General features: G+C 44.0%; 1 protein-coding gene across 1 annotated transcript; it reads right to left on the bottom strand.

The window, feature by feature from the left end:
• Nucleotides 1-1,266: 1,266 nt before the first annotated feature.
• ALDH6A1 (aldehyde dehydrogenase 6 family member A1) lies at nt 1,267-12,949 on the bottom strand. Its single transcript, XM_054201687.1, has 12 exons — nt 12,826-12,949; nt 12,560-12,625; nt 10,399-10,473; nt 8,865-9,026; nt 8,193-8,271; nt 7,327-7,629; nt 6,494-6,615; nt 6,061-6,250; nt 5,181-5,362; nt 3,542-3,721; nt 3,244-3,342; nt 1,267-2,815 (listed from the first exon to the last, which is right to left on the bottom strand). The coding sequence occupies exons 1-12, from the start codon at nt 12,883-12,885 to the stop codon at nt 2,711-2,713; spliced, it is 1,623 nt and encodes a 540-aa protein (XP_054057662.1). The 5' UTR covers nt 12,886-12,949; the 3' UTR covers nt 1,267-2,710.
• Between the last annotated feature and the right edge of the window lie 94 nt (nt 12,950-13,043).

Genomic DNA, 13,043 nt, shown 5'->3' with positions numbered 1-13,043 from the left:
ATTATCCTTTTGTATAATATAAAAGATATATCTTTAGCTTTTTTTAAATTGTGAATGTTGAAATTAAAAGGAGAATAAACAGGTGAGTAGAAAGTAACAGCAGTGAGATGAAACAGGTACATCATGATCAGTCAGCATCTGCAGCTTGATCTAAAAAGGCATTTCGTTAGCTAAGAAACACATATACAAGATTTGTATTTTTAGTACAATTATTTAAAACCATCTGTTTAAAAAATGCTGTTGGAAATGCAGATAATCGGAAAAGATGTTTGCACACAAATGAAATGATTATACAAGTGTCCAGAACAGGTCTGGAGAATGCAATTCTTCAAGGAGCAGGTAAGCTTGATAATAAAGACCGCTTTTGTTACAGGAGAAGCTGAATTTTAGACTTTCTAAAGGAAAGACACAATGGGCTTTAATAAGACAACAGAAAAGTCAGAATAGCAATACTGATTAGGAAGAAAATTAAAGTGTTTTGAAAGTGAATGACTGTAGACAATATTAGAAACGGTTGATTAGTATTCCTTTCCCAGGCGCGTGAATGAATGCCAAGGTCTTAATGGCGATTTACCTTGAGTATTTTACCTTTGCAGCACAGAAAATACTTCTCCCAACCTAATATTCATTACACAGCAGGCCGAATTATCAGATTCATTATCTTCTGCAGTAATCCTTCCGCACATTCAGATGTTAACACCACAAGCAGAGCAAGGCAGCTGTACACTTTGGCATGAACAACAGCCACAGTGATTACCGACCCATCTGCACTTTTCATTTTGGAAGATACCTTGTGAGCGAAGCTGCAAATTCTAAATCCCCTATCTGCTACACTACTTCTTTGACTACACATTTGAAATTCATCTGAAATAGTTATTTTCCTCTTGCTTAAAATTAAGGTTTTATTCTTTCCCAAGCTAGGGGCTCGGATGACCGTGTACAAAACGCTAGTGGTGCTATTGGATTTGGACTAGCGGTTAGAACTCTGTATATATGTGTTGCTATAATTTGATAAAGATGTATTTTCACTTTGTATTAAAGTCACTGACATAAAGCTTAAGAGTTTTTGTGGTCAAATGATGTGTATGCAGAAACAGAAGCAATGCACTCTTTGAAATGCGGTATAAGGAAATTGGTACAGAGGTCCCTGAGGTACTGTAAAAGGAAGATGTATACATGGGTTACAGGAGTCACAGACCAGCCTCTGCAAAGAGGGGAATAAAGTCAACATCCACCTATATAACGTCTTACCAAGGAACAGTCATATTCTGCAGAAATATATTAGTATATTTTTAATTTGTAGTCAAATTACAAGGTGAGAATTTCCGTCTAGGGTATAGCAAAGGGGAAAAAAAAAAGATACAAACTTTAGTGAATCCCCAGTAATTGCACTAATACATAACTGTCAGTTACAAGGCATCTTTACCAGAAGGCAGGATACAAAGTGTTCACATTCAGGTTGTTTAATTAGAACAAGTAAAGGTTACAATCATTAGAATAATATTATTTTGCATGGGTGCTTAAAAGAGTTCCCTGCAGAACTGTCATGGCTGCATCATCTTCCAGGAACCAGGAATAAAAATACAGGCTCTCCAGCTCCAAATGCACAGATTCTTAAAAACAGGGTATACCAAGTCTTATCCTTCTCTAGTAATGGGACCTGCAGTCCCTAGAGAACATGACTAGAGCAAATGTGACATGGAGTCAATCGACGCAAAAAAATAGAGCCATAGTCAGGAAAAGAAACCAACAGAACACGTCTCGCTGCTTTGTGATTAAAAAGCGTGTTCTTTCCTCCTTCTGACCCATCTGCTTACTCTCCCTTCCACCCAGACCCACACGGTGCTGTGACACAAAGACACGTATACATCCTTATGTTTCTGCTTCCACAGTTTTGTTATGTTACAGGACCTGTAGGCACATATCTGTTAGCACAGTAAAAAGGCACCAGACAACTTTCAGGTATAACAGAATTGACAGCAAGCTGGAGAATACAAGCCACATACACAACAGGAACAGAAGTTTTCAAGCTATCAGAGGCACGGTGAAGGTCACTGTACCATACAGGAGTTTCTTTCATCCTCAGACAAGCAATCAAATATGCTTTCCTGAAAAATCTGTAGAAAGCTGTTTCCCAAGTGTTTTGGAAACTGCTCAACAGATGAAAGGCTGATGTTCTCAACTTCCAAACTTGCTGTCTTCATTGTATGTAAAGTCACTTCTCTGAGACACCCAAGGTGTCCCAGTTATGTCACTCAAAATGAGTACTCATCTTTGAGTAAGGTGAACTCAAAATCTTAACATGTAAGATAAAGAGGTAAAGAAAACTGCTACAAGATGTAGCCAGGAGTGACTCACTAAGGCTAAAGATATTGAAGTGGAAACCAGAGTAATGTTCAAGTTCAGAGGGTCTGGAAAGACATACAAATTAAGACCAACCTCACTGTCTGCTCTTTCAGTTAGATAAGGTTGTTTCCTCTGTGATAGGTTATAGGAAAAAAATTGAGTTCAGCTAACCAAAAAACACTGACAGCAGCAGAAAACTCAGACTGTGCATTACATGAGCCTGCCTGATCTGCACAGAAACAGAGATCCTTGAGAAGATGGAGCTTTTTATTTACTCCCAAGGAAATTATGATAGTCAGGACAAAGCTGGAAAGTGCAGCGTGGAAGGAGAAGGGCAGCAGAAACAGTATCTGTAAAGGCTGATTTAGTTTCCCATAGTTGGCATAACCACAGCAGGCTTGGTAACGGTGGCATCTTCCTCTTTCCATTGAGAAATTATAGTCTTCAGCTGTGTGTAGAACTGCACTCCCTGGAAGAAAGGAGAGACACAAGGATCAGATGTTTGGCCTTATGAATTCTTGAGGTCTGCACCAGTGGTTTATCAAGCAGTTTTTGCTGTATTTACAGAGGGTTGAGTTTTCCTCTGTGGGAACAATTCTTGTCAGCCTGTTCTTTTTACCAGCTCCCCAAAGATTCTGGCTCTGTGAGTAAGCTTGCTACTTAGTTCTTCCCCCCTTCTCAAATCTCCTAAAAAAAGGCTTGCTTTTTTATATTAAAGAAAAAAAAAAAGGAATTGGCTATTGTAACATGCATTATGCTGGCTGTGATCACTGGCTGGTCTTCAATTTCCTGGTTGAGATGGCTTCAAAGTCTCCTTATTAATGAGGTCTGATGACCATTCCTCATTGCCATTTATCACAATTCAATCCAATAGAGTACTCTGAATCAGTAAGTTACCTGCTTGCCATAGAAATTGGTGTCTCCTCTGAACGAAGCACGAGAGCCGGTGAAAGAGAACATGGGCAGAGGTACGGGGATTGGAACGTTGACACCCACCTAAACCAAAGGAAAGCTGCCATATTAATCACAAGAAGTAGCGGATTGCAGAGCACTCTCCAAAAGCTACCATAGTTTGTTTCTTTAAATCCGAGGCTGGGTACTGTTGGCTGAGTAGTCAGTGATTAGTCACTACAGCTGGATGGCTACCCATTGTAAATGGTGAGTACTAATAGCAACAATTCTAGCTTGAACATACCTGACCCACATCTACTAAGTGAGAATATTTCCGAGCTGTGGCTCCATTCGTGGTGAAGATTGCAGTTCCATTTCCATAGGGGTTATTGTTCACCAGCTCAATGGCATCATCCAAAGTGTCTGCTTCCAGAACCACTAAGACAGGCCCAAAGATTTCCTCCTTGTAGCAAGTCATGTTTGGCTACCAAGACAAACAGCAGAAAAAGCAGCTTGTATATAGAATATAATGAACAGGATATAATAAAAATATCATAGGAAACAGGATATAATGAACACATGTGCTGCTAATGCTCAGGATATTCCTAGGATTACCCATCATACTACATTGCCACAGGCCATCTTTCAGTCCTCCTTCCCTGTTCACCATTTCCCATGCCCTGCCATCTATCTAGACCACTAAAGAAGGTTCTGCTTTTCATCTCCAGAGCGCTTTCTGGTTTTACTGCCTGCTTAACCTCACTTACAGGTCTACATGACCAAGCTGATTAAGACGGCGATTAATTCAGGATAGTTTACGTCAGTTCTTGTTGATGAAGTGACCAGAACCTGCTATTCTCTCCAACTCAGTGTCCAGGATTTATGTCTGATAATTAGCAACATCTGACAAATACAAAAACACCAGTTGGAGAATATCTGAATCACTAATAGCTAATACAGCGAACTACAAAACATTTATTTGACAAGTTTTAAGTTTTATGCGGATTAACCTATTACTAACCACTGTATAAGAAAACTAATTATCAAAAAATCTCAGTGAAACTTTCACTTTTGAATACCTAACAATATTTATGACACAACACAGGAAAGTGAAGTATTTTAAGATGTTTAATGAAAACAAGGCAAGAAAATTCTGAGACAGATTAAAAGCCTGAATTATAAAAGAGCATAAAAATCAATAAAATCCTAAGAATACAAAGTACAATAGCAGAATTATCAAGATTAGTTTGCTATCATGGAATCACTCACCAAAAAGAACTGAATACTTAAATATTAAGGAAATCATACCAGCTAATTGCATAAACATAAAAGAATGAATTTAGGTATAAAAACTCAGATGGATGTGTACCTGGTAAAGAATATTCCCCCGTAGTAGTGTCCATCTGTTGTACACCATGCATTATGTTGAGAGGCTGACTCAACAAAGTTTTGAATATATTCAACAACAAAGAGATTTTGTACCTCGTCCTGTATTATTCTTGTGAAGATTTCCACCAATATTTAACTTTTGTTTCTGCAAGTCCTTAAATTGCAAACTGCACAGATGTATAACAGAGGAAGGAAAATTGCAAATTTGGTCTTCATCATACTCTTCCTTAGGCATCTGCTGCTGGCCATTACTACAGATAGTACGCTATGCTCGATGGACATTTAGTTTAACACAGTGCAAACTGCCCATATCTTCTTCTAATTGGCTGCATTCTGTTCAAGTTAAGATCATTAACCTCCTTCAGAGTATGTTGCACTACTGCAAATTCTTCCATCACCTCCACAACAGCACTTCATTGGAATTGTGCAAGGGAAGGCTGAGCCATTTATGGGTTTTCCACCTAGTGTTTATTGATTACTGACTGATTTGGGTAACCCATTTTTCAACTGACCCTGCAAAATACAGCATCAAGCACTGGTTTTGGTCATCTTACCTTGACCTTGGCAAGGATTGTTGGTCCAACAAAATTGCCATTTTCATAGCCCTTCACTTTGATATTACGTCCATCCAGAAGAAGGCTGGCACCTTCTTTTACTCCTTTCTCAATCAGATGGCAAACCCGTTCCTTAGCTTGGGGACTGATTAGAGGCCCTAGATCTGCTCCGGGCTGGTCTCCTGTGAAGAGGCAGAGACATCAAGTTTTTAACCCTGACAGCTTCCTCTTCATAGGCATCATGGAGATAACTACGGTGGCAGGAAAAATCTGAAAATCCTGATGTTTCTGAGACACAGAACAAAGATTTGAGATATTAACGAACAGGAGTAATAGCCTGCAACTCTCAGAATCATCAAATAACATTAAGCATAATTTTAGATCACTGAGAAGCCAAAATTCAATAACAGATTCTTCTCAGAGAGGAAACTTTTCCCCTTTGCAGGACTTTATTCAACATAAACAGAAGATAACTCTCGTAGAATTAATAACAGTCTAGTTTTTGCAAAGTACATGCCTCCATTTTTCTTTTTAATTGCATGCACACTAAAAATTGGAAGAACCTCTAAGTGATGTTGCTATATAAATGGTGGGTTTGAGTTAAACATAGGACATAGCCTCAAAGCTCCAGTTAAAACAAGACCGATCCTGTAAACCTTGCATCACAGTCACACTGCCAAGCCTTCCTACATATTCCTGACTCCAGCTCTAGGGCTGTGTTTCCCAATCCAGATAATCTGCCACCTCCTACCCCTACACATCAAACCTATGGCGCCAATAGCTCCAAGGGACACACCGTTGTATGGCAGATACTACCTAAAACGCTACGGTTGTACAGAAGTGAAGTACCTTGAAAGAAATACCTCATCACAGTCTGTACCTGCATTTACACGGAGATTTTTGGCTCGGTCCACAAGCTCTGGCAGCCATTTCTGAGCTTCTCCCACTAGAATTGCTGTAGACAGGGCCATGCAACGTTGGCCAGCCGCTCCAAAAGCAGCTCCAACCAGCTGGTTCAAGGTGTTCTCTTTATTGGCATCAGGCATCACCACACCATGGTTCTTGGCTCCCTGAAATATAACACATACAGAGCCTCTCATTGTTAACCACCCCGGCCCACTTCTTTTGTTCTCTGGCAACATTCTCATATAGTAGCTATGACTCTGCTACCAACAGGCTGGCAAGAAGGGCAGCCTCCGCACTTAACTATCAGTAGCAAAGTCAGCTTCTGCTGCTGAGTGGCATGGTCTCTTTTAACATTCACAGGAGACAGAGGCAGTCTATGTGCTTGAAGTGTCCTGCAGAGGCATTACCATGTTGGCCTGGACTCTCTTGCCATTCCGGGATCCTCTCTCATAGATGTACTCGCCAGCCTGATTAGATCCCACAAAGCTGATTGCTCTGATCTCCGGATGGTCACAAATGAAATTCACAGCTTCAAATAGGAAATAATACATTACACACTGTGGTGCACAAATGCTTCCCTCTGTCCCCACCCCCAGAGTGCTAAATCTATATATCTTCTTATCAAAATTCCTGCCTCTGTGTTTCCTACATTTGAGTTCCCCTACTGTCTGTCCATGCATCTCTCCACTGATTTCTCAGCTTGTGTAGTCCTGCCCCTGTGCTCATACACCCATCTCTCTGCCATCTCTTCATGCTCTGGGCATCTCCCAAGGTGCCCAAGCGATGGTGAAGCGAAGTTACTGTTGTCTATTTGTACTCTTGTGCTCTGAGGGTACTTGTGTGCTATGGAAAACATCACCTTAGGAGTTAAAATTCTGGCTCCCGCTCCATATTCAGTGAGGCATTTAATTCTTGTTTAGGCTTCCTTGTGAAATCAAGACGACTTATCTACTTATTTCAGTTGCAGCTTAGGTGGCTAAATAGAATCTGAGCACTTACATGCTTTAGAAACTCTGACCCATCCCCCAAAATTCTGCCCACCATATGTCCTGAAAGATTTGGTGCAAGATGGCAGAGAATCTCCCAGTCACCTCCCCTCCCCTCCATCAAGAGGGGTGAAGTGCCTGTCCAAACCTATCTAACAGCAGTAGTATCAGACTCCCCAACTTCTTTAGTACCTCCACTGAACATGCACCACAACACTTAGACACTCCAGCCATCTCCCAAGGGCTGTTATTACCTTCATGCTGTCCATGGATGATATTCAGGGTCCCATCGGGGGCACCAGCATCCTGAAACAGCTTGGCAAGGAACATGAGTGCTCCTGGTACACGCTCAGATGGTTTCATCAAGAAGGTGTTTCCACACACCATAGCCATGGGGAACATCCAAAGAGGAATCATGGCAGGGAAATTGAACGGTGCAATCCCAGCGCACACGCCGAGAGGCAGACGGTAGGTGTAAGTGTCCATGTCTTTAGTGATGGAGGGCATGGTCTCTCCCAGTATGAGGGATGTCACACTGCAAGCATGTTCAACCACCTCTGCAGCAGAAAGGGCAATATGCCACTGGGTGATCTGTTAACAACCAGTCCCCAAACTCCCTTCTCATCACTGCCTTGACCTAAGTCTTCCATCCAGCTTCTTTTCCCACATCTTAAAACTCATTGTGCTCCAGAAAATACCTTTGCTCTGCCAAGCACTGTGAGCTCATCGTGAATGGATTCACTTTTGAGTGCATTTTATGTCACTGTGATAGGAGCACAGACACAGCAGCCCCAGTAGAAGCAGCACAGGTATACTATTAGTGTACCACCTGGACCTCAACCTTAGACATCTGAGCGCAAGTGAGAAGTTCTCATCCCTTTACAGCAATTTGTAGTCACTCCTAGGAAAAGGAAGGATCTAACAACTTGGAATGATTCAGGGTAACTCAATCTAAGGGAACTTTCCCGGTTAGAGTTAGAATCACCCCTTTTCTTTCAGAAGGAGGCTGTGAAGGAAGCTACAAGTACATAATCTCAGAGCAATCAGTTGCTCAGGAGACCTCCTCCCTTCCTATAGGTTCTCAAAGACCCTTTTTTAACAGGAGGAGCCAGCAGCTTACGGAGGCCTCGGAACACATCTCCCTCAGCATCAGCCAGGGTCTTCCCTTGCTCAAAGGTGATGAGTTTTGAAATTTCTTTCTGAAAATGGAAAAGATGAAGTTTATGGAGGTTAGAAAAGTGCCTGTCCATGCATCAGGGTGCAGAGATAAGAGAGTTTAACAGACAGCTGAACATCACAATGAAGACTGAGCAGAACCTGGGAACGCCTACACTGGCTGATTTGCTCCTTGTGGGTAAGAAGCCAGTAAGGCACACAGGTGACATTTTAGAAAAGTCAACAGTGGGTTGGCTTTTATTCTACAGCTTTCATGTGTCACATCACAGACACACAGAAAAAGCAATCCAGGGAATCCAAAGTCATAGTAACATTCTCGTCCCACTTGTCTTTGTCAACTGGCACATTCTCCGTCAAGACTGAAAGTTCCTCTTATGGTCTTTTGGTAAAGGGACAAATGCAGAATAATATTTCCTAAGAAGCACTGCCTCTGCGTCCCCATTTGCTTGGAGAGTGCTTTGCTAGACCTCTCAATGACAGCATCTCAGCTGGCTCCTCAATCATAGCAACAATGCCTCATCAAGAACGCAGTAAACCCTGAGCCTCTCAATTTAATTCCTAAAGTCAACTGCAATGCATTCAGCAACAGCCATCACACACAGCCGTGGTGTCTCACCAGATTGTCTTTGATGAGTTGTTGATAACGCAGGAAGATTTGCTGGCGACTCAAAACAGATGTCTCTGACCAGTTCCAAAAAGCCTTTTTGCAAGAAGCCACAGCTGCCTCCATCTCACTGGCTGTGGCTTTTGGTACACGGCCAACCACTTCATTTGTGGCCTGAAGGAAAAAAAAACCTGCATCAAAACTCAACTTTTTTCCAGTTGTCCCTGCCAACCATTCAACCATTTCACACCACACACCTAACATCCTTGTTCTACAAGGAGCTGTACTTCTGAGGGGAGAGCACAAAAGAGACTCCTTCCTTGGTGCACACAAAAAGGGCTGGGCTACAACTGGAATAGTTCTGAAAACCTGCACTCCGCACTTCTCAAACCAAGCACCAAGAAAGCTGCAAATGCCATGCTGATTTCCAAGTTGGAATTGAAGTGACTTGTCTGTCTTGGAGCTCCTAGAGACTATAAGGCAAAGGTTTCTGCGGACTGTGGTCTTTTGCCTCATCTTGGCTCATCTGCTGTCCCTCTTGTGCATTAAATGAGGCAAGGTTCCTTTGGAAAAAGCAGTACATGACTACGCAATTGGCACTGATGTTAGTTCACCTAGATCACCAGGCCAAAGTAAGATTTTTACATGCAACCTTAGTTCTAAGGTATTTTCACTTTAAAAGCTGCTCTTTGCCGGTTTAACCTCCTTCTAATGAGCTCTTAAAAATTAAGTCTGCTTTGACATGACAAAAACATCAGGTACATCACTAAGAGAAAATACTCAAGAGAAAGAAAATTAAACACGAACTTTGCTTGCCACGCAAGAGACCGGATGAGCTTCATGAACATGGCTTGCTGCTCTGATCACTTACAGAAAGCAAATCAAAATAGGGCTTTACAGAGAAAAGTTTTAGAAACTGCTGTCCAAATGCTTATTAGGGGGTCAGAAGGGTCAGAATTCTGAGTGCAGCCTCATCTCCATTTGTCTTTGGTGGAGGATTATGACAAGTGCCACTAATTTAAGACTATTTTGCACTGCATAGCACCCAACCTCTAAATTCACTGTGAATATTGTGGCTCACGGATAGAAGCTCTGAAAGGAGGGGAGCTTCAGCTGACAGGATTTTTTACCTTGGTCTGAGAGTGAAATCAGTCTCTATCATTACTTCACATTCAGCTGGCATCAAATCACAGCCGGTTGAATTCACATACAGGGTGAAAGAAACCGTTCAGAAATTTGACATACTGATCACAAAGCCTTTCTATGAGCAAAAAAAAATTTAAGTGGGGTTTAAGCTTCCTTTCCAGAGATCAAGGTTTTACTACACAGGGGAGATAAAGGAGGGAATCACTTTCCTAAGACTGACATTTCATGTGAACAGGAAACTGAGAAGCAATTACACAGTGCTAAATCCATCTTAAGCTTCAAGTCTAAGCCTTTCTCAAGAAATGTATGTACTTTCCCCTTTTGCCAAAAGCTTGAACAGAGGCACGGACTCCTGTTGCGCAGTGATCGCTTATATATAAGGTGAGGCCGTTTCACTTACCGGGTTGTGGATATCAATCCATTCAGTAGTTTTGGACTCAACAAACTTCCCATCAATGAAAAGTTTGGTTGTTGGCTGTGGAGGACAAAACACTGGCCAGTGAGTGATCTTTGTCTCAAGACGCCCAGTCACCAGCGCGCTTTAATACATGCAAACCTTCACCATTTACCACTACGGCACCCATTAAAGAGTCTAGATCCAGTATTTACAGCAAGACCCAGCTAACTGCTTAGGCTGAAATTTTTCACACTCTCTGCCCCATTTTCCTCTTGCTTTACACAAAAATGGCCAAAATTTTTTCTAAAAGCAGTTATAGCAAAAGTACATTGTTGTGCTTATGTTCAGAACTATTTCAATTACTCACCCAATGTTAAGTTAGTTTCTAACCTAAGTTAGAAAACTGAAAAACTGCAATTCATAAATGTTCAAAAGAAACAGTTAATAATTCACCTTGTGAGAAACCCCTGTGCCCAGTGCACACTCATGCTATGTGTTTCCTTCCCATCAAGCCACTAAGTAGGTCCGTCTCTCCGGCTCATAGCTATAGGCATAAAATTGGCCTTTCCCCATTCCCTGCAGCTAAGAGCAAGGAACTTGCACCTGCCCAGTTCCCAGTGATTGTCCTGGCCGGCAGCACGGAGAACAGAACTTTCCAACTCAGATGCAGAGGAGAGAAAAGGCAGGTTTGGAATAAGGAGGTAAATGCAGGGCTGAAGAAAAAGCAGGGGTAGAAGCTGTAACTAGCACTGGATAAGCAACAAAACTGTAGCATGCAGGAAAACAGATTGGTGTTGAGGGATATCTCACAGCAGTGAGAGTTGGGAGAAGCTGAGAAAGCAGGACTAGGATGAGAAGTGTAAAGTAAGACCATTAAAGCAAAAGCAAGACCTTTTGGGAGGTAACACCAGGAACAGGTCAAAAAAAAAAAGTTGCAGAAGATTATGTAGCTGGAATTACATTCAGGAAAGAAGAGGCAGAAGTCTGTGCCTACAAAAACACAATCCCCTCTAGAACTTGGAAGGAAGCACAAGAAATCTGAGTCCTTGGTTTCCTGACTGTCAGAAAAGGTTTTCTAGTGCTGGTCTAAAGAATGACAAACTCCTACTGCTATCAGTCACTCTGTTAGCACAAGTGCCACGTATCTGCTGTGGACCTACAAACTCCAGAGCTTTATGACCCATGGGGACTTCAGTGCAATGGAATTTATGTTTTTTACAAATTGCTTAAAAGGGATATCTAGAAAATCACACAAAATACAAAGAAAAAATATTTTAAGCAACCCAGGAAAGGCTGAATTAAGATTGCCTGTACTTTTTCCCTAAGATCACCACCTTTTTCTGTGGAGAATTGAGGTCACTACAGGAACAAGGGGTGTAGTAAAAGCAGACTATTTGGAGAATCATGATTTAGCTATTCGGAAGTTGGAGCATGTGCTGCCACGGATACCAGAAGAAAAAAGGCACCTTAACAGTTAAAGTTGTTTGATACTGCCCAGAGGAAATCAGATCCTCTCTCTGACATAAATAGATGAGGCCAGTCTGCACACTTTGAAACAATCGTTTTTTCACATATTATCACTAGTTATATATTCTATATTCATTTTTGCCAATCTTATTGAACAGATATTACACGTGGTAAAAGACACCTAAAAATCGGGAAAAAAATAAAAGCGGCTGTTGTATATTTAGCACAATGTGTGCTGCTTCGGGAACGTGGAGAAAACAAACCGGGACGCGATTAATCGCACTACGGCATCGCCCTTGGGGGCACCTGCTGGCCCGGGCAGAGCCCGCTACGAGAAGCGACGCGGGGGGAGGATTCCCGGGGCGGCTGCACGGCGAAGGGGCGAGCGGGGGAGCGGCCCGGACTCAAACCGATCTGACACTGAAGGTTTTGTTTTTTTTTTTTCCCTCCGGTCGCGCAAGGGGGGGCCTCCGTGCCGCGGCCGCGGGCGGTCCCGAATGTTTGTTCCGGCAACACCGACCCGGAGCCGCGGGGAGGGCAGCCGGGCTGTGCCAGGCCGAGATGGCAGAAACGACCTCACAAGAGCAGACCCCAGGGAACAACCCTTCGGCCGGCGGCGGCGCCCGGGGCATTCCCGCGCCCTGTCCCCGCCTCTCCTCCCCCCCGGCCTCCCCCGCTCCGCGGGACGGGCACTCACCACGGAGGAAGAGGAGAAGGAGGCGGCGGCTGAGGCGATCCAGGGGGCACCGTCTCTCCACGGCAGCTGGAGGGGAGGGGAAGCAGAGACCAGCGCGGTTCCGCAGGGCTCCCGACCGCCCGACTCCCCCCATCCGCGGATTGTCACCCACCCCCCCACCGGGGCCGCCATCGGCTACTCCCCGCTCCCACAGGGCCGAGGGGGCCACGACCAGCCCCCCTCCCTCCGCCGCGCCCCCGCCCCGAGCGCCGGGGCCGCCGCCTCACCCTCAGCGCCACGCGCCGCCGCCCACCCCAGGCGCCGCGCGCCACCGCCGCCACCGCCATCCCGGCCGAGGGTCGCTGCACCGCGGCCCCCGACGGAGCCCCTCGCCCCGCCCCCTCCCCTAGGCCCCGCCCCCCGCAGCCCTCATTGGCTCCCCGCCAACCCGCCCCGCCCGCTCCGCGCCCCCCCCTCCGGCGGGGCGCCGGCGGCCGGCAGCCAA

Source organism: Rissa tridactyla, chromosome 4 (assembly GCF_028500815.1).
Source record: "Rissa tridactyla isolate bRisTri1 chromosome 4, bRisTri1.patW.cur.20221130, whole genome shotgun sequence".
Lineage (NCBI taxonomy): Eukaryota > Metazoa > Chordata > Aves > Charadriiformes > Laridae > Rissa > Rissa tridactyla.
Note: the sequence above shows the minus strand (reverse complement) of the source record. Positions and strands in the feature narration are given on the sequence as shown.

What these genes read in the sequence shown, in the direction of transcription:
- ALDH6A1 (XM_054201687.1), bottom strand. Translation starts at nt 12,885, where the DNA reads ATGGCGGTGGCGGCGGTGGCGCGCGGCGCCTGGGGTGGGCGGCGGCGC. An exon ending in CCTTCTCCTCTTCCTCCGTG is followed by an intron (nt 10,474 to 12,559) that starts GTGAGTGCCCGT and finishes TGTCCTCCACAG; the next exon opens with CCAACAACCAAACTTTTCAT. An exon ending in GGATTGATATCCACAACCCG is followed by an intron (nt 9,027 to 10,398) that starts GTAAGTGAAACG and finishes TTTTTCCTTCAG; the next exon opens with GCCACAAATGAAGTGGTTGG.